We start from the raw sequence: 22,143 nt of genomic DNA on the forward strand, positions 1-22,143 counted from the left end.
ATGTCATTTGCAAATATCTTTTCCCGTTCCGTTGGTTCCCTTTTAGTTTTGTTGGTTGTTTCCCTTGCTGTGCAGAAGCTTTTTATCTTCATAAGGTCCCAGTAGTTCATTTTTGCTTTTAATTCCCTTGCCTTTGGGGAAGTGTCAAGTAAGAAATTGCTATGGCTGAGGTCAGAGAGGTCTTTTCCTGCTTTCTCCTCTAGGGTTTTGATGATTTCCTGTATCACATTCAGGTCCTTTATCCATTTTGAGTTTGTTTTTGTGAATGGTGTGAGAAAGTGGTCTAGTTTCAATCTTCTGCATGTTGCTGTCCAGTTCTCCCAGCACCATTTGTTAAAGAGACTGTCTTTTTTCCATTGGATAGTCTTTCCTGCTTTGTCAAAGATTAGTTGGCCATACGTTTGTGGGTCTAGTTCTGGGGTTTCCATTCTATTCCATTGGTCTATGTGTCTGTTTTTGTGCAAATACCATGCTGTCTTGATGATTGCAGCTTTGTAGTAGAGGCTACAGTCTGGGATTGTGATGCCTCCTGCTTTGGTCTTCTTCTTCAAAATTACTTTGGCTATTCGGGGCCTTTTGTGGCTCCATATGAATTTTAGGATTGCTTATTCTAGTTTCTAGAAGAATGCTGGTGCAATTTTGATTGGGATTGCATTGAATGTGTAGATAGCTTTGGATAGTATTGACATTTTGACAATATTTATTCTTCCAATCCATGAGCATGGAATGTTTTTCCATTTCTTTATATCTTCTTCAATTTCCTTCATCAGCCTTTCTATAGTTTTCAGCATACAGATCTTTTACATCTTTGGTTAGATTTATTCCTAGGTATTTTGTGCTTCTTGGTGCAATTGTGAATGGGATCAGTTTATTTGTCTTTCTGTTGCTTCATTATTAGTGTATAAGAATGCAACTGATTTCTGTACATTGATTTTGTATCCTGAAACTTTACTAAATTCAGGTATCAGTTCTAGCAGACTTCTGGTGGAGTCTATCGGATTTTCCATGTATAATATCATGTCATCTGCAAAAAGTGAAAGGTTAACTTCATCTTTGCCAATTTTGATGCCTTTGATTTCCTTTTGTTGTCTGATTGCTGATGCTAGAACTTCCAACACTATGTTAAACACCGGTGGTGAGAGTGGACATCCCTGTCGTGTTCCTGATCTCAGGGAGAAAGCTCTCAGTTTTTCCCCATTGAGGATGATGTTAGCTGTGGGCTTTTCATAAATGGCTTTTATGATCTTTAAGTATGTTCCTGCTATCCCGACTTTCTCGAGGGTTTTTATTAAGAAAGGATGCTGAATTTTGTCAAAGGCCTTTTCTGCATCGATTGACAGGATCATATGGTTCTTATCTTTCTTTTATTAATGTGATGTATCACATTGATTTGCGAATGTTGAACCAGCCCTGCATCCCAGGAATGAATCCCACTTGATCATGGTGAATAATTCTTTTTATATGCTGTTGAATTCGATTTGCTAGTATCTTACTGAGAATTTTTGCATCCATATTCATCAGGGATATTGGCCTGGAATTCTCTTTTTTTACTGGGTCTCTGTCTGGTTTAGGAATCAAAGTAATGCTGGCTTCATAGAATGAGTCTGGAAGTTTTCTTTCCCTATGTTTTGGAATAGCTTGAGAAGGATAGGTATTATCTCTGCTTTAAACGTCTGGTAGGACTCCCCTGGGAAGCCATCTGGTCCTGGACTCTTATTTGTTGGGAGATTTTTGATAACTGATTCAGTTTCTTTGCTGGTTATGGGTCTGTTCAAGCTTTCTATTTCCTCCTGATTGAGTTTTGGAAGTGTGTGGGTGTTTAGGAATTTGTCCATTTCTTCCAGGTTGTCCAATTTGTTGGCATATAATTTTTCATAGTATTCCCTGATAATTGCTTGTATCTCTGAGGGATTGGTTGTAATAATTCCATTTTCATTCATGATTTTATCTATTTGGGTCATCTCCCTTTTCTTTTTGAGAAGTCTGGCTAGAGGTTTATCAATTTTGTTTATTTTTTCAAAAAACCAACTCTTGGTTTCGTTGATCTGCTCTACAGTTTTTTTTAGATTCTATATTGTTTATTTCTGGTCTGATCTTTATTATTTCTCTTTTTCTGCTGGATTTAGGCTGTCTTTGCTGTTCTGCTTCTATTTCCTTTAGGTGTGCTGTTAGATTTTGTATTTGGGATTTTTCTTGTTTCTTGAGATAGGCCTGGATTGCAATGTATTTTCCTCTCAGGACTAAGGCAGTACTTTTCAAAGTACTTTTAAAAGTACCAAAAAAGGATGGAAACACAAAAGTCAGTTTTGGTTTTAAATTTCTTTCAGTTTGACAGCAATGATTCAGGTACACAATTCTCAAACCATGTGAAGTGTGGGGCAGAACAGTGTATACCCTGGAGACCCTGAGCTATCCGTTTAATCCTAAAACAAGTGATCATCCATCGGTTATAAAACTGACTAATTAGATATTTAAGAAGTTGATGACTTTGTACTCTCTCAAATAATGAAAACAAAAAATACTCTTATAAACATTAGTATTTTAAATCTCATCAGTTACATCTTGGGGTTGAATTCCTTATGAGGGTATGCTTTGAATAGGGGAATACCTGGACATTCTTAGAAGCTTTAGCTCCTTAACTGTTCTTTCTAAGATAATTAAGACTTTCAAATATGCTCGTAAATATTGTTCAAGGATGCTAAAAACTTCCCTTAAAAAAAAAAAGGATATGTTACTGACAAAAAGATTTTAAATGACCCCAAAAGCAATATAATCATGCTCTGGGGCTGGGGTCATAAAGAAAGAGAGAGTAGAAGTCTTTTTTTTTTTTTTTTTTTTAATTTTAAAGTTTATTTATTTCAAGACAGAGACAGTGCAAGTGGGGAAGGGCAGAAAGAGAAGACAGAGAATCCCAAGCAGGCTCTGCACTGTCAGCACAGAGGAGGCCAACGTGGGGCTCGAACCAACAAAACCGTGAGATCCTGACCTGACCCGAAACCAAGATGCTTAACCGACTGAGCTACCCAGATGCCCCATAGAGAGTAGAAATCTTAATGATTTAAGGTTTGAAAAAAATTCCATTGTTGGTGTTGCTCCAGGGCAGTGTTTGTGTCTCTGGATTTGGCTCCCTTGCTGAAGAAACATCTTAACATGAGTTAACCCCAGAGCTTCGCTTTTCCGAAGAGACCAAATGCTTCCAGAAATCGGAAGCTAAAGTGTGTCAGCTCAGTTCTTCTCAACATCTTTTACTTTAGAGTGATGTGCTCATCTTCCATGTACTCCCATTAAGTCTCTTCCAGGCCAAGTGGCTCCGTGTTTAAAAGTCCCATGCATGAGTAATTGGGTAGACATGCACAACATTCCATGATAATGGTCCTAGCATTGCTCCCCCTCTGATACCTTCCAGGACTGTCAGGTTCAGAGAAGGCAGTGGAAAGGGGCCCGTGATTCATGGGCTGGGCTGATCTCTGACTTTGTGCTGCCTGGCTGGTCTGGTCCTGTCCCTGACTGTCTGACCATTATTCAACCCTATGATGTATCCCCAGCTGTCTACAGCTGCTGGTGCCCTCACCCAGTCAGGTGTTCAGTGGTGCCAGCAGCTGGTAATGGCAGTGGTGCATGGGTTACTTCACCCTTGCTGTAGACACCATGCTCCCATGGAGTACTTAAGAAAGCATCAAAAGAATAGGACAAGGGAGAAACAGCTTGGAGATGGATAAACGTACACTGAACATTTACCCTAAAGAAACTCTTCTAAACTAAAAGAGAGTCTTAAATGAGAAAAAACTAAGATATCTTGGACTGGAAATTTTAAGTACCTTTACCCCACATATCCAGTGGCACCAGTCTCAGGAAAAATTTTAATTGTCATAGAAATAGAGGATATTTCAATTTTTTTTTTGCAGATATAAATGTGGTAGGTAAATTCTGACACTCATCCACATTTCCCTTTATAAAAATGTCACAATTTAAAAGGTGAGGATGGTAATCTTGGATCTGCTTTATTGATGAAAAAAATCATTCACAGTGTATAGTACTTTATTATGTATGCCCCACCTTTACACAGGGTTGATCACAACACTCAAATGTGTCCTGGTGTTATTATGGAAAAAATAAGTCCAGACTATTCTGATACCAAAGTCTCAGAAAAAAAAAAAAATTCTCCCAATGACAACTTGGTATTTGTGGTAGGGGTGGGAGGAGGCACTGTAGATATAACAATCCATTTGATACATTTTTCAGATTTCTGGGGTAGAGATAAATATGAATTTATCCTTGCAGCAGAGAAGAAACTAGAATTCCATACACACAGCCACAGCCCGGGTCACCGCATTCCATCTACCATTAAGACAAAGAGCAAAGAGATTCACACCAAGCAAGGTATGTGGTCTGTATATTACACACTCTCCAGTGATTCTTCTTTCATTTGTTACTGAATATTGTGTGCTGAGACTCATCAAACTAAGCTTTTAACAGCATTTGGAAAATAAATATGTTGCCTGTGTTCTCTGCACATAGGGAGTATTATTTGCCTTTGTTTCACAGTATGACTTAGAAATGCACGCAGTTTCTCTGCGTCTGTGTCAACAAAGGCTTTTTCATCCTTTATCAGATTAGCAACGTCCAGTTTCAGTCTCAGATCTGGACCATGATCATTCCTACCATTTTTTTGTCTTTTTTTGGTCTTTCTTCTATCAGGATCTAGCTGGTATAAATAGAAAGGACCAAAATTTGGGACTCAAAAGCCCTGGGTTCAAGTTCTATATGCTATTGTGTACTTTGGACACATCTCTTTTCTAAAACTTCCATAAGTAAGATACTCCCATGGGGTACTTTGTGTTAACATGTGAAAAGGGCCAAATATATTTAATAATTAAATGTGGGCACCATTCTTATTGGCATTATGCTCCTTTACTGTTAAAACTACTGAAGTGGCATATGTTGATTTGAGAATTCTTACTTTAAAAAAAAGCAGTTGAAAGCTAATTCAATACTGAAAATTATTTGAATCCCTTCTAACTAATATCCTCTGCACAAAGTCATTCACTCCCTCTTTTTTAGCAGATTAATGGTTTTGGAGTTCTATGACTTGATCCTTTTTTTTTTTTTTTTTTTTTTTTTTGCCTTCTTTCTCACCTCTCTTTTTATATTGTCTAGTTGGCTTTGACCATCATTCAATGTGGTACTATAAATATAAAAATCAAAATTTATTGAAATGTTTTTCCCTGGTAACACTAATATTATAGCTTCTCCCCTTCTTTGCAAGCTACAAATCCCAAGTTTGTTCTGAGGCTGTAGGCTGTGTTCCTGCCAGCCCTCTGAGTTCTCTGATTGTGGCCCATCGGGCACCAGTCCCCACCTCTGATCTTCTGACCTTGGCTTCTGTCAACTTCCCTGCTCCCAGTACCTCTTCTGTGGTTACAAGGCCTTTCCGATTCAGCTCTCTGAGAAGTTTCTAGTCTCTTTCTTCTACCATGGAATGGCAACATAAGCTCTTCCTGTAAGATTTCCTCTGTTGCGGCTAGTTACGCATCTCTTTTTTCTGCTTCATAGACTGCACGTAAAGGAAGAAGATCACTTCAGATCCAGCCGCCCACTACTTATAAAAGTACTAGAGGCTTAAATGTGATAGCCTGAGTGGATGGCGTCACTGCAAAGTGTGTTTTCTTTCAGGCAACAGCACACGGGGACGTGCCTATATTCTCAGTCTCTCCTTCTCTCCTTCTCTCTCACCTCCCACCACCCTCTGCAGCTCCTTGTCTGAATTATGGTGTTTATTTTTTAAAAGGCAACAAAATATCCTGAAGACAGCTCAATATAATGAGAGGACTGATAAGCAAGCTGAATTGAGACAGATTCTCACAGCGTTTCTATCAAAAAAGAAAACATATCACACTTCAACAACTAATTCTCTGCAAGAATGTTCAGATTTCAAAGTGAATCTCTGAATGGGAAAGCATACAAACCAGGCCAAGGCTTTAACATTCCACCCCACTACCTCTTTTCTCTTGTAGACATTTACCTGTCACAAACTGAATAGAAATATCCCTGTTCCTATTCCAGGAAACCTGGCTTAATAGTTCCTATGAAAATCAATAGGTTTCAACTGACAGAATGCTTAAAGAAGTTTCACTTCACTTGACACAGCTTGTTATCCGCAAGTTACTTTCGTTAATGTGTTTGGAGACCTCAATTGGGCCCAAAAAGTCTATTTGAGCTAGTGATTTATTATTTTACTCTCCATCACTGACCAAAGGTGACCTTGACTTCACTTTTAGAGGATATTCATGAGTGGTTAAAAGTGGCTATGGCAGCATTTAAGAGATGCATATGTTTAACTCAGATTGACCCAGACATCTCTCTCACGTACAAATGGAATATGAATGGCCCATGGTCAGTTTTGTGTGTTCCCCAAGGCCAGGTAGAAAGAGACAAAAACAGGTAATCTTCAGTTTATCCAGTGGCATAAATGGTATTAACTCTATTTTAGAATGGAGGAACACAGAAATCCTGCAATGAAGATGTCCTGAAGATTCACCTACCAAGAATTGGGGAGGAGGCCTGTGTATATTTTACAGTTTAATCCAGAGCAACCTTTCAAATTCTCCCACAACATATTTATATACTCCAATAGTTAACTCATAAGAGTATAAGGAAAAATGAATAGACATTAAAAACTAACAAACAGAATGATTAGCAAATCACAATGTGTGGTTCTTCAACTAAATGAGAAGACAGTAACAGGCCTCTTTCTTCTTTTCACACTTACAAAAATTTTTTAAAAGATAAAGGCATTCTCTAGTAAATTAAATTATTCAACAAAAACCTTTACAGAAATTTATAGGTAACTTTACATTACAATAACTAAAATATGACAAAACTCAGACCTGGAACAGCTTCTTCATTGTAGATCTAGTCACATTGCTCCAATGGTAAGAACCAGGATAGAGCCCTAAGATTGAAAGCATTCTAAATCTAGCAATCACAAACATCCTAGACTTGTTTAAGTAGGTCATAGGATCAGAAATATTTATTTAGTGTCATGTTAAATTTGATTGATAATGGTAGTAACATATATACCCCTTTTCAGCAGAAATTTTAAAAACACTCCAAAAACAATATAATTAATCTTATTCATACAGTATTGCACAGGATGTCTGGTACTGCTTAGTGCTCAGTTTTAAATAAAACTGATGAGAACATTAAAATTGGATAGAATGAAGTGGTACCATCATAATATAAAATATCTGTGTGGACTCATTATAATTAATAATAAGAATAATGTTCCCATTTATTACAAGTTTCCTGGGTGTTGAGAAATATTTTACACAAATTCTCATTTTAATCTTCACTAGAAAACACCGTGAGTTAGATGTTCTTAAAGCCATTTTACAGATGAAGAAACTAAGATTGAGAGATTTATATAATTTGTTGTAAAGCCACACAAGCAGTAATTGGCAGAAGTGATCTTGAACTCCATCCGTCTGGCTCCAGAGCCCATAATCACAATCCACAGCTGCCGAGCCATTCTTAAGGAAAGTCAGAATACTTACGCATTCTGAACTGACATGCTGAGATTGGCTCTCAAAGTCATAAATTCTGAATTTACAGGCTGAGATTAATTCTTAGACTCAGTACTGGGTATTTCATGAAAGGGCATGGATTTTACAGTAAGATGAATGCAATCTCTACTAAGAGCTGAGCCACACAGTTGGAAATCTCACCTGAATTCTAGAATTCAAATATTTGTCCCTAAAATTCTGGGGACACTATAAATGATTGGGGAGCATAATTTTCTTAAATCTTAATCAGCTCTTGAATATAAGCCATATTGATAGGGCTGAAGTGCCACTATTTAGATAAACCCTCAGGGATGTACTCCTAAGGAAGAAAGGTAAAGCATGTGACTCTCTCCTGAAATAGTAACTACATTATCACTATGCCATTCTTCAAAAGTTGTGATTCCTTTCAACTCAGCAAAATTCAGTCCAAACTGAAGGTTCCATCTGCTTAATCTGTTCAAATTTTGACACTTTTTTGAATCTATTTTTCTCATTTTATGTAGTTTTAAGTTCAGCATATTCAAAAGTCATGTAATATCAGTAAAAAGGTTCTACCTTGTAAATCACTGGTTGTCCTAATAGCTGTATCTATCAGAATCCTTTAATGCCCCAAAGTTGTTAATCTGAGGAAGTAGCTTAGTAAATCTTTCTTCTCTACTTCAATTTCTTCTAAATATCACAAAAAAATGGAGATGATGAAGGGCTCAGGCATGAAGGAAAAAAAGTCTTGTTTCCTTCACCATTGACTCATGTTTTACAAAGTTCACAGTAAAAATCCCATTGATATCTGCCAATCAATTAGTTCTTACATGCAAGGTAATGAAGTACTTATGGGCAATAAGATATGGCACTGCCTGCGAACCTGTAACTGTTTCAAAATAAAAAATTTACAAAACAGGCTACCTTTTTCTTAAGAGGTAAGTATGGAAGCCACTCCTAGAGATTTGATGACTACTTCAGTACAAGGACCATTAATTCTAAGTGGAAAAAAAATTAAACAAATGCATGACCACAAAAGCCTTTTAATTCATTTCCCTCTCTTGTTTCCTCTTACTGTCCCCAAAGCTTTATCATTATAATGACAGAATGAGATGAATGGATATTGTTTCTGGAAATGTCCAGGTACAAAGTTGATTTGACTATAATTTTCTGTTTTCTGGCACTTCAGTACATCTACAATAGAGACAGTCACTGATGTTTATCATAACAATTAGAAACTGCACGATTTAGAAATGCTTTTTGAATGGCCAGAAGAAATGCTAAGGTATGAAAAATAGGATCTCAATGTTGAAGTATGTTTTAACCCAAATTTTTGGTATGACAATTTTCATATATACTAAAATGCTGAAATACCAGCATGAAATACCGTCCTAAATTCAGTAATTGTTGATTTTTCCATATTTTCTTTCCCCTTATGTACACACACATACTCACACATACTTTTTTATTGTTTAACTATTTGAAAGTAAGTTGCAGACATTATTACCTTGGTTGATACGTCTTTTTTAAAATTTTTTAACGTTTGTATTTATTTGAGAGAGAGAGAAAGATAGGACACAAGTGGGGGAGGAGCAGAGATAGAGGGAGATACAGAATCTGAAGCAGGCTCCAGGCTCTGAGCTGTCAGCACAGAGCCCTATGTGGGGCTTGAACTCATGAGCTTCGAGATCATGACCTGAGCTGAAATTGGACAGTCAACTGACTGAGCCACCCAGGCACCTCGATATGTATTTTAATGTATACTAATTCTAAGAAATGTAGTTATCTATATATAAAGTGCGTGGTATTATATCCATATATAAAATATATGGTAATTAAAAATATTTTTATTATATGTTTATTTCCCATAAAGTTATTTTATTTGTTAAAATACCCAATGGCCTAAACACAACAATTCACTTTAGGTTTATTATCAGTATTAAGTCTGTCCTGTACCTGACCACCAAAGAGATATGGATTTCTCCAGAAGGGCTGGTGTTTTAGTCTGTCTTCCTATAGGTAAATTAGAGTTGTTGTCTATCACTCAGATATGTGAGTGCCTAATGGATTCTCAATGATGAATTGGGAGTAAGTCTCTTATTGCCAATGTAAACTAAATCCTCCCCCAAATATGAAGCTGCGAGAAAAGTACATAATATTGCCATAAAATAAATTTGGGTCCTGAAAAAGTATTTAAACAGATCCTGGGAGAGAGGATAATTGTCATCAAATAATTAACTGTAAAAGAGATGGGAAATCTTTCTTGGACTTAAAAATGTTCATATGTGAATTTAATCACCTATAACCTGGGTAAGTTTTCTTAGGTTTATTAAACTTTCTTGAATGTGATAATAAGTTTCACTCATCTTCAGATAAAATATTGAATGGCATATTTTGAAATTCACCTTAGAAGTGTTCTCTTATAGATCATATAATGGGCACAAACGTGCCCCCCTCCAAAAAAAAAAAGACATGTTGAAGTCCTAACCACCAGCACTTCTGAAAGTGACTTGATTTGGAAAGTGGGTTGTTGTAGACGTAAGTAGTTAATGTAGGATGATGTCATAGTGGAGCAGGGCCAACTTCTAATCCAGTAGGGATGGTGTCATTGTAAGAGGACAATTTGAACACAGACAATGCACAGAGGGAAGATGAGATGGCACATAGGGGGAAGATGGCCATGTACCAACGGAGACAGAGATTAGAGTGACACATCTGCAAGTCAGGCTTCTGTCACCAGAAGCAAGGAGAGAGGCATGGAACAGTTCTCCCTCAGTGCCCTCACCAAGAGTCAACCCTGCCAAAACCTTGACTTCAGACTTCTGGCCTCCAAATTCTAAGAGAACAAATTTCCATTCTTGTAAGCCTTCCAGTTTGGGGCAGTTTATTACACCACACCCAGGAAATTCTCACAGCTGGCTGATAATAGATGATAGATAAGCAGACAGACAGACAATCTTTCAGACCTTTTAGGTTTATGTCCAGTCATAAAATGAGGACCTGAGGAACTTACAAGTGAAGCAGTATAGTGGTCCCAAAGTTATTAGTTGAACCACATAAAATTACCATTAAAAAAAAATTTTTTTTTAATTTTAGAGGGGGTAGGGGAAAAGGGGTGGGAAGAAAGAGAGAGAGAGAGAGAGAGAGAGAGAGAGAGAACCTTAAGCAGGATCTACACTCAGAGCTGAGCCCAACACAGGGCTCAATCCTATGACCCTGGGATCATGACCTGAACCAAAATCAACAGTTGGATGCTCAACCAACTGAGCCCCACAAGTGCCTTAAAATTACCATTTTTGTAGGTAAAAAAATGATTTAATAGAGGCAGTTTCATGTGGCTCAATCTAATAAATAGATTACATAAATAATTCAAGTTTTCTAAAGCCCCCTTTTCTTTTTTCTTTTGTTTTAATGTTTATTTATTTTTGAGAGAGAGAGAGAGAGAGAGAGAGAGAGAAAGAGAACACAGGAGCAGGTGAGTGGCAGAGAGAGAGGGAGACACAGAATCCAAAGCAGGCTCTGGGCTCTGAGCTATCAGCACAGAGCCTGATGCAGGGCTTGAACTCATGAACCGTGAGATCATGACCTAAGCCAAAGTCAGACACTTAACTGACTGAGCCACCCAGGCGCCCCTAAAGCCCCCTTTGCCCTGAAAGAGATCTTTAACTGAATTCACTAGGAAAATACTTTATTTTCCCTGCATTGCTTTTCTTCTCTAAATAGATTCTTAGGCTTCATTCATTTATTTCATTTAGATAAGGAAGTTGTATCTTCATGACCTATATGAAATTAAACACTGGAGGCAATTGCTTTCTGAGATTTTGCCTGCTATTTCTCTTGTTTACACATCTCTGTGAATAGTTTATTCTAGGAGACAATGCTGGAGGTTCCACCCAATTGACGTTCAAAACTTGGGTTTCCCCAGGGGATTTTCTCTTATTCCGATTGGCACAGCAGTAACTGTGTTTGACAACATCTGCCTTCTAGCACCGCTCTGCAGCTCAATCTGACACTTGGTTCCCGTCCACATTTTCTTCCTGCCTGTCTTCTAGGGAAGATGTTTCCACAACAGAGGTGGAGAAGAGAAGACAGCAAGGGCAAACCAGAGCTTTAGTTTCCCAATGAATGAGTCACAAACTCACCAAATGTCTTCGCCTGTCCCTTATTCCAATTCATTCAAAGATTTTTTACATAATCCAATATTTTCTAAACCAGCCCTCTGTCTTTTGGGATTCTGAGCATTCTGATGTCAGTTTTGAGTGTTTCTTTTCCTAGACATTCATACAGCGAATCCTTTTCAGAGTTTCCTCAACTACGTAAATAAAATAACCACTTACAAATTTTACTGACAATTTTTTTTAACCAGCAGGAAAGAAGATAGCCAAGTCCAGAAACATCTCTTGTGTGACCACTGCTAGAGCATGCCAACTTATTTTCATAGAAAGCAGATATTTAATAGGAAGTTCATTTCATAAAATTTTAATGATCCTAATTCAAATAAATGTTATGACTCTAAGAAATTGATTTAAGAGAAAATTCCAAAACTTACCAATCAGAAGATTCCTCTACATTCTGGAATACCTTAAATCATTGCCTACACCAGGTAGGAAGTCCAGAATATAGGGTTTATAGCAGCAACTTCCATTTAAATTATTAAATTATTTTTCAATTAGACTCTTTGTTATTTTGCTGTGACTTTAAATTCTAACAGATTATTTCAAAATGTCATTCTACTTCTCAATAGAAAAAAATCCCATGCCATTATTCTCTTCTTCATTATATGAGATTCTAAAATTTCCCTGTGCCAGACAATATACATAAACAGCTGGTGATATTAAGCTGACTTTAGAAAAAAAATCCCTTGGCCTAAAAGAAGTATTACTTGACTACAAAATTTATATTTCTCTCCTCAGCATACTTTACAGCTGGGTTTTCAGAAGTATATAAATTTCACATATGTGTTCACATAGAATTTGAGAAAGGAAGAATGTGTGTTTTTGTGGTTTTGTAAGGGGAAATTCCCTAGGGACAGAGAGTGCCAGTAGGGCATTAAAGTGACAAATACTCCCCGGGGTGCAGAAACTACCATGAGGTAGTGTTAGATGCTGCCATTTGTATCATGAACTCTCACCTGCTGCATTTCATACTCATTAGAGATGAGCCTAAGTACCTTTGCCCCCTCAGCTCATCTACAAGTATATGGCAAGAAGAGGCAATAAGAAAACACAATCCTTCCTCCTTCTTCAAATAGAGACTTCTTAAATGAGCAGGCTCAGTCCCTGAAACGATAACATTAGTCTGGTTGCACTCTACCAAAACAAACCCAACATTTGAAAATCAACTTAGAAGCTGATGACTCCTTTCACAAATACTTCTATTTGTATTTCACTTAGGTATTTTTAAACAGCAAGATTTTCTAGTATATAAAACTGTGATTGGAGATTTTATATACACATAAAATACACACACACACACACGCATGCACGCACACAGATATATCTGAAAATTTGACTGGTATACAAAGCAAGTTCTATCTCCCAGCTCTAAGTGCTTTTTCTTACCACACTTATCCCCAACAACCACATCCAATCTGAGATCCAGTTGCTTTCAAAGAGGCACACAGTTTCCATCAGAAAACAACAGATTTGGCTACACTCTCATAATAAAGATTCAAATGAGTTAGCTGCACACAGCAATTCTCTGACCTCTTTGTCCTATGAATTAGGGTTCCTGACTTCTCCAGGTCACAGATCCCTTAAAGATGCTGTTATATAATGAAATAAACTTACTGTTTTCTTTAACACTTTGAGAGCATAAGGCTTCTGGGTCCCCTTCTGTTTGCATCTGTACACAATGGATGTAGCACCCCTTGAGGGGGAAAAAGACAAAAAGAAAATGTTATGTTCTGGACATGAAATCAAGGGGAAAGCTTGAAAATAAGTATCTCTTGCAGTTACCCTCATAACTGACAAGTGTTTATAAGTTATTCCATAGGACCAGCTCAACTGTTGAGAGTATTTTTTTTTTCCTCACAACTAAATACAGTTTGCTCAGAAAAATTCTAGCTTTCCATTCTGTTCTTTTCCTCCTGGCCCATCCCTATATAAATAACATGCCCAGGGCTGCTGCATTCAGTAGGCTCTGGCATAACTGAGCCTACTGAATGCTTTTGCTACTGAAAATAGCTTTTGTCCAGGTAGCAAAACCTGAACACTGAATGAATGCTACCTGAACATAGCTTTTGGAGGACATCCACCAAATTCGTTCAAAGTCCCTGAACTTTCCTAGAAGTATGTGTCTGGAGTAAAATTAGCCATATGGCTCCAGGGAGAGGGGCAAGCGAACAGGGGACCCTGTGAATTTACAACAATTCATTTGGTGCCCTGGCATTCTCCCAGAGCCAACATTAGTCCCACAAGGATTCTGGATCTTTCATCTTGGTGAACACTGTTACCATTTATTTATATATGCCCTAACAAAAATGATTATGTGAGAAGTTCAGGAGAAAATACTATAGAAATGGTCAAAGACATACAGAGAAAAAGTAGATCTACCTCTCTATAAAAAACTCAAGTACAGAATGTGTTTTACGTATAATGGGGAATGGCAAGAAAGGACTCAATAACGATCTTCACACATGAAAGACACACACATACTAAAAAGAGAATATTAAAAAGCAGACAGTGTGATCCTCATGTTCCCTCTCTACACATGAGAGGAAGACAATGAAATAGAGACAAAAGAGGCTCATAGACCAAGCAGGCTTAAGTTACAACCTCAGAAAGAGAACTTCCGATAAATCTTAAAATAAGATCAGTTGAAGTCAATCTGTCACGCTTTGAATATTAGGTTAAAGGACCTCTTATGACATAATCCTATGATTCTGAAATTGAGTAAGCATGAACGAATTATAGAAATCAAACATGTTCCTTACTGCCCATTCACAATCCATTTTTAACAGAGTCAGGAAAAGTTAGGAACTGGTGGTGTATGTGCTAATAGAGAAGAAAAATTTCAACGCATTTTTAAAAACTTTGGGAAGACATAACATATACACAAGAAATAAAGGGTTTTAGAAACAGAATAAGTAGAGGTAAATATAAAATTCAACTTTATTTTTAATTGTCTAAAAGATAACTGTCTAAAGCAAAACTATTGACAATGCATTGTATTTATAGCATATGTAAAGTAAAATGCATGACAATAGCACAAAGAAGAGGGGAATAAATTAGAAAAATACTGTTGGGTCCTTATACTACATCTTAAGTATTATGAAATTATTTAAAGGTAGACTCTAATTAATTAAAGATGTATATTGTATAGCCTAGGACAATGAATAAAATAACTTAAATAATCAGTAAAGAAAAAAGAATCAATAATGAAACTAAAATGTAATAATCAAAAATGAAATGTGAGAGAGGAAGAAACAAAAGATTAAAAATAAAAGTTAAAAATATGGTGGATCTTAATCTAATCATATTAGTAATTACATTAAATATAAACTTTATAAACACATTAATTAAAATCAAAGATCAGCAGACTGGATTGAAAAACCAAGATCAAATTATACGCTGTGTACAATAAACCTATTTAAATATAAAGGCATATATATGTTAAAAATAAAATTATAGGAAAGGGATACTATGCAAACACTCATCAAAAGAAAGCAGAAATAGCTATATCAATATCATGTCAGCCAGACTTCAGAGTAAATAGAAGATAGAAATTACTTAATTATGAAGGGGTCAATTTCCCAGCATGACATAACAAACGTAAATGTGTATGTACCTAACAACATCACTTCAAAGTACATGAAGCAAAAACTGATAGAACTGAAGGACAAAAAGACAAATCCACAAATACAATTGGAGACTTCAACACACCCTCCCAGGAAATTATAGGATAAATGGACAAATTATCACCAAGGATAGAAGACACGGACATTATTTTTTAATTATTATTATTATTTACATGTTTATTTTGAAAGAGAGAGTGTGTGCACAGAGGAGGAGCAGAGACACAGGGAGACAGAGAATGGGAAGCAGGCTCCGTGCTGCAGGGCGAGCTCTCACAAACTGGTGAGATCATGACCTGAGTAGAAATCAAGAGTCAGACATTTAACTGACTAAGCCACCCAGGTGCCCCAGGGCACGAGTGAACATTATTAACTAAACTAACCTAAACTGACATTAAGAGAAAACCACACAAACACAGCAGAATACACATTGTCTTCAAAGTTAGAAGATTCACATAGTTGATTTCCAGACTTAGTATACAGCTACAGTAATCAAGAGAGCAGTGTTGGAGAAAGAATAAACATGGAAAAGAAGGTAATAAAAAAAAAATAATCCAGATACAGTTATAAACATATAGGGCCCGTTGGTTTCCAGCAAAGGTAAAAAAGGCAATTCAGTGAAGAAAGGGCAGTCTTTCCAACATAAATAGTGCTGGAACAGCTGGATACTCATATGCATCAAATAAGCAAAACAAAACAAAAACGTTTATCCAAACTCACACTCTACCAAAAAATTCTCAAAATGGAGCACAGATATAAATATAAAACTTAGAATTCTAAAACTTGGGAAAAAAAATAATCATGAAAGAAAATTTTGTGACCTTCAGTTAGTCAATGATTTCTTACATACAAAACCAAAGCACAATAAATCAAAGAACAAATGAATAAACTGGACCTAAGTTAAATTAAAAATATCCGCTCTTTGAAAGCCAGGGACAGGGAGAAAATTTTTACAAGTCACTGTATCTGATGAAGGACTTCTATCTAGAATTACAAAGAAACTCAAAGCCAATCAATAAAAAATAATGGATTTCAAAAATGAACCAAAGATTTTAACATATACTTCACTTCACCAAAGAAAATATATAGGTGGCAAAATTTGCACAAAGATGCTCAACATCATTAGTCATTAGGGAAATGAAAATTAAAACCACCATGAGATACAACTACATACCTAACGGAACGCCTTAAAGAAAAGAGAGAGACTGTGTGTACCATGAGCTGGCAAACAAGTAGAGCAACTAACACCTATACACTACTGGAGGGAATGCAAAATGGTACTGCCACTTTGGAAAACAGCTTTGCAGCTTCTTATAAAATTAAGAATACCGTACAATCCATCCAACTCACTCTTAGGTGTTTGCCCAAGTTAGCTGAAAGCTATGTTCACTCGCAAACTTGAAAACAAATCTTTTTGTCAGCTTATTAATAATCATCAAACACTGTCAACAACTCCAATATCCCTCAACTGGAAAATGGATTAACGATCTGTGACACATCCATATAGGGGAATACTATGTAGAAATAAAAAGGAAAAACTAGTGTGCACACAGCAACTTGGATGACTCTCTAATACCCTAAGTGAAAGAAGCCATGTTCAAAAGACTATATGCTGTGTCACTCCATTTATATAATATTCTTGCAAAGACAGAAAATAGATTAGCTCTCAGAGATAAGGGAGGAACTGACTACAAACGAGTATGGGAGAGTTTTTTAGCATGATGGAACTTGTGTATCTTGTGGTGGTAGTTATACAACTATATACATTTGTTAAAATAGGTAGAGATGTAGAATAAAATAGGTGGAACTTCCTATATGTAATCATACCTTGATAAAAAATACAGTGAAAAATCTTCCCAAGAAAACCATATTGTTCAAAGGTAAGATTTTTAAAAAATCACCAAAATGTAGGCCATATCATTCAACTTAGTCTATGTTTATTTAATGGTAACTCATGAAATTTAAAAAAAAAAAAGGAAAGAAAAGAAAAGAAATTCAAGGGAAAGTGATTTGCAAACACTGAAGAAAACTAAATATCTTATACCCATTTTTATACCAATTGAAAAATTAATATACTCAAATATTCATGTAAAAGATATATATTAAATATCATCCATTTCTTAATTTCCTTATCACATTAAATTAACCTGTCAATAATTTCAGTATATAAATCACTGTCTTAGTAAAAGTCTTCCAAAAATTTTTAACAAAATACATTCTTGACTGATCAACCTCAGGACACAAGTATGCTAGAAATAACCTAAAACATTTTTTTTAATTTTAATTTTTTACTCTTTATACATGAGGAATCTACTAAGAGATTCCATTTTGCTAATTAATAGACTTATTAATATTAACACATCTTTTAATTTTTCAACCTTTTTGATATATAACTGACATGTAACATGCAAATTTAAGGTGTACAACGTAATAATATGACATATGTACATACTGTAAAATAATTACTACAATAAGATTAGTTAATATATCCATAACCCCACATAGTTGCAATTTTAGGAATGACTTTGCTTTTTTTTAGAGGATGGAAAGATTAAGTAGAAAGAACAGAACAGCTGAAATAAATTTATATGAAAATAACATTTAAGTAATTTCTCTAAAGTATAACCTATTTTCTTTGCTGAAATTAAATGATTAGCTTAAAATGTGTTCATATAATTCTAGAAAGAAACCATGTTTCAGGAAGTTTTAGAGAATTAGGATGAAAATGCCTAACTTTAAGACCATTTAGAATCATGGGCATTCTCCCAGTAAGGAATGCTACAAATCAGTGATTGACTTTCTATGGGAGGACTTATTAGGACTTTTGTGATTTTGAGGTTGAAGCAATAGAGCTTGGCTTCCCTTGCCATCAGACTGACAACTTGCTCTTTGGAAATGCAAGAGAACTTCAGATACAGAATCTCTTAAAACAGAGAAGTCTGGAGGGGGTGTTAACTATGCTGCGTGGCCCCAGGGGTCTCTGTAAAGATATGCTTCATAGTCATTCAAAATGGTCTTTGTCAAGTGTGTGAAGACTCATAAGTTATGAGTTCCATTTTTTTTTTTTAATGGGACAGTCTTGAAATGGAACCAAAGAATCTTGTTACCTTTTTCCAATGTTGAATGTTTTTTCTAATAGTTAGGTCAAAATATTAATCATTTTAAAACATTTCAATGCATTGATTTCTTGTTCCATTTGTTTTTGCATTTCATTTAAAGTGGTTTTTTTTTGTTTTTTGTTTTTTCAATATGTGTATGTGCTTTCAGGAAAGATCCTTCGAATGCTCATTAGGGAAAGGTTGAAGAACAAGGCTGTGATTTATAAGAACTGTCAATCATACGTTGAAAACATAATGTGTGCAACTCTACATGTCATGGTATTTCTTCTACATGATTGACTTGCTATTATTTAACAAGCCTGTTCTTTTCATTGATTTTTGTTTTTTTAGATTAGATGAATTGTTAAGAAGACTGGTTATAACCTCAAAATTGATTCTTCTTGGGGGTGAAAGTAGAGTCATATTCAGGAACAGGAGCCTGAAAGAGTCAAAGTCTCTAAATGTTTAATGTCAGCACACATCTTGCCCCATTGCAGTGACAGTTTTTCATTGTTTCATTCTGCTTCCCTGTCAGCTGCAACCCCTCAATGCTCTTCAATACTTAAGTGTTTCAAGATGTTCTTCGGTCACCAAAGACAAAAATAAGATCTGAACCTTAAACCAACAAAGAACAGGAGGAAAAGCTGCTGAAATGATTTAATTACTGATTTGGCATTTTCAATCTACAACTTGAAGAATGGGCTAACCTTTAGAATTTAGAAAGTTGTTATTAGACCTGGAGGTTTTCCAAGTCAGTTAAATTTTACAGTCCTGAAGTAAATCTCAAAAATATCATGTCAAGGAATGACAGTAAACCCCAGATTTTAAAGAAGTGCTAGAAGCCCAAGGTTTTAATAAGGTTGGGTTCAGAATTTCAGTCTATCCACAACTACACTCTCCCTTTTCTTGTTAAATCCTGCAGGGGGCAAGGGCAAGCACTCTGCTTCAGTTATTAGGGCCATGACCCATCTTCCTACTTGGGGCCTTATCTGGACTCTTGTAACTGTCTTCTTGACAGTCTCATTTGTCATTTCACCCTGATTTTAGCTTGCTCTATACCCAGTCTTTTATGTCTAATTCCTGACCTATACCCCCTTCTTCAGGATCTATCCTGGCAAGTGCTTAACTCTTCACTTCTGATCCCCAACTCAAAGCATGAACTATTATATTCTCTACTTGGTGAGCGTCCGGTTTCTCACCGCCCCCCCCACCCCCATTAACAATTACTTTCAGCACCTAGTGTGACTTTGTTCCTAGTCCTGGATCTCTGCAAGGACTGGCTTAAATATGATGCCTTTAGTTATAAAAATTTAAGAAAACCCCTGCCCTAAGATAAAGTAAGTGGTTAAGAAGCTTTGGAATCCAAATGCTGAATTTTAGCTACAAAAAAGCAAACAAAAAAACAGCCTCAAATTATCAGGTTGCCTTAAGTATTTGTTTTCAATTAGAAAGTAATGTGACAAAAAAAAAAAAAAAAAGAAAGAAAAAAAAAAAAAGCAATGTGATAATAAATACTGTGGACATAAAAGGTCTTGATACTCTTCTCAGTCCTTCCCTTTGTTTGCTTTAAAATATTTACTGCCTCATATGTTAGCCATTAGAATCAATTAACCAAACGCTTTATGAAGACTTATTATTTTTCTTTTCTGTTTAAATGGGTGTGTGCATACCTGTAGCACATATGGAACTGAATTTCCAATCAACTGTTTAATGCCACCATACATTCTGAGGATAGCTACAGCTCTTTTTGTCACCTTTCTTCTCCATTCCCTGACCCATTCCCTTCTATTCCATATGATCTACTACAACATGTCTACTATATTTACATATATCCATTTAATCCAAACTTCACACCTTCACTTAAGCCTAATAATTTCAATATGCAATATATGCTACTGTTTTTGTATACTGTTTGCCATAATTTATTTTTTCTAGCTTTATTGAGATGTAATTGACATATAGCACTGTCTGAGTTTAAGGTGTACAACATGTTGATCTGATACCCTTACATATTGTGAAATGATTACCACAGTAGGGTTAGTTTAACATCTCCATCACCTCACATGATTACCATTTCTTTTCTGTGGTGAGAATATTTAAGATTTATTCTCTTAGCAACTTTCAAGTATATAATGCTATAAATATAATCACTAAGCTGTATGTTAGATCCCCTGAAGTTACTCATCTTATAAGTGCAAGGTTGTAACCTTTGACTATTTCCCCAGCCTCTGGCAACTACCATCCTACTCTGTTTCTTTGAGTTCAGCTTTTTTAGATTCCACATATAAGTGATATATACAGTACATCTCTTTCTCTGCCTGACTTATTTCACTTAGCATAATGCCCTCAAGGTCTGTCTATGTTATTGCAAGTGGCAGGATGTCCTTCATTCTCATGGCTACATACATACATATATACATGCATACATACATAAATAAACATCTTTATCCATTCATCTGTTGATGAACACTTAAGTTGCTCCCATACCTTGGTGATTGTGAATAATGCTGCAATGAATAAGGGAATGCAGATCTCTCTTCAAGATCCTGATTTTTGTTTTCTTTGTATATATACCCAGAAGCGGGATTGCTGGACCACGTGGTAATTCTATTTTTAATTTTTCAAGGAACCACATACTGTTTTCTGTAACGGCTGCATCAATTTACATTCCCACCAACAGTGTATAAGGGTTCCCTTTTCTCCACATCCTTGTCTCTTGTCTTCTTGATGATAGCAATTCTAACAGGTATGAGGTGATATCATATTGTGGTTTTGATTTGCATCTCCCTGATGATTAGAGATGTTGAGCATCTTTTCACGTACCTATTAGCCATTTGGATGTCTTCTTTGGAAAAGCATCTGTTTGGTTCCTCTGTTCATTCTTAAATTGGATTATTTGTTTTTTGCCTTTTAATTTGAGTAGTTCATTTACAATAAACATTATTAATGATATGGTTGGGTTTAAGTCATCCACATTGCTATTTGTTTCATTTGGTCTTTGTTATTTTTTCTATACTTTCCTGCTCTCTTTTGGATTTAATATTATAGTTTTCCCAGTATTCTATTTTATACTTCTCTTGGCCTTTAAGGTATACCTTATTGTTTTACTTTTTGTAATGGTTGCTCTCAGGATTACAGTATATACCCTTACTTGTTATAGTCTGCTCATAGTCTGCTTAATGCTGTAAAATACAAAAACCTCAACATAGTAATTCCATTTACCACCTTCCCTTCCTTCCCTATCCTACTTAGAACTACTGTTTTCATGTATTTTACTTCCACGATGATTTTATTTTGCTTCAAATAATTACATGTTTTAAAAGATATTAAAGAAGAATGAAAAAGAGTCTTTTACATTACCTATCACCTATATTCTTCTATTTCTAATGGTCTTCATTTCTTCCTATAAAACGTAATTTCCATCTTGTATTATTTTCCTTCAGTCCAAAGAAATTTCTTGAGCATTAATTGTGGTTCATGTGCACTGACAATAGATTTGCTCAGTGTTCATTTATTTTAAAATGTCTTTATTTATCTGTCATTCTTGAGAAATTTTTTTACTAGATGTAGAATTCTGGGCTGACAGGTTGTGTGTGTGCACACGCGCGCGTGCACCTGCACGTGCGTTTAGGACTCTAAAAGTATTCAGTCTTCTGACTTCCATTTTTTTCTGATGAGGTATTAGCCATAATTCATATTATTGTTCCCT

At 35.8% G+C, this 22,143-nt stretch overlaps 1 protein-coding gene across 1 annotated transcript in view; it reads right to left on the bottom strand.

Moving 5' to 3' along the window:
- The window catches only part of CAMK4 (calcium/calmodulin dependent protein kinase IV), a 224,946-nt gene that overhangs the window by 108,538 nt on the left and 94,265 nt on the right, over positions 1 to 22,143 (bottom strand). The window contains exon 3 of the mRNA XM_078447513.2: positions 13,331 to 13,409. Coding sequence (XP_078303639.1) covers positions 13,331 to 13,409 — 79 coding nt within the window. The remainder of the gene's footprint in view (positions 1 to 13,330; positions 13,410 to 22,143) is intronic.

This window comes from Panthera onca, chromosome A1, assembly GCF_046562875.1.
Source record: "Panthera onca isolate mPanOnc1 chromosome A1, mPanOnc1 haplotype 2, whole genome shotgun sequence".
NCBI classification, from domain to species: Eukaryota; Metazoa; Chordata; class Mammalia; order Carnivora; family Felidae; genus Panthera; species Panthera onca.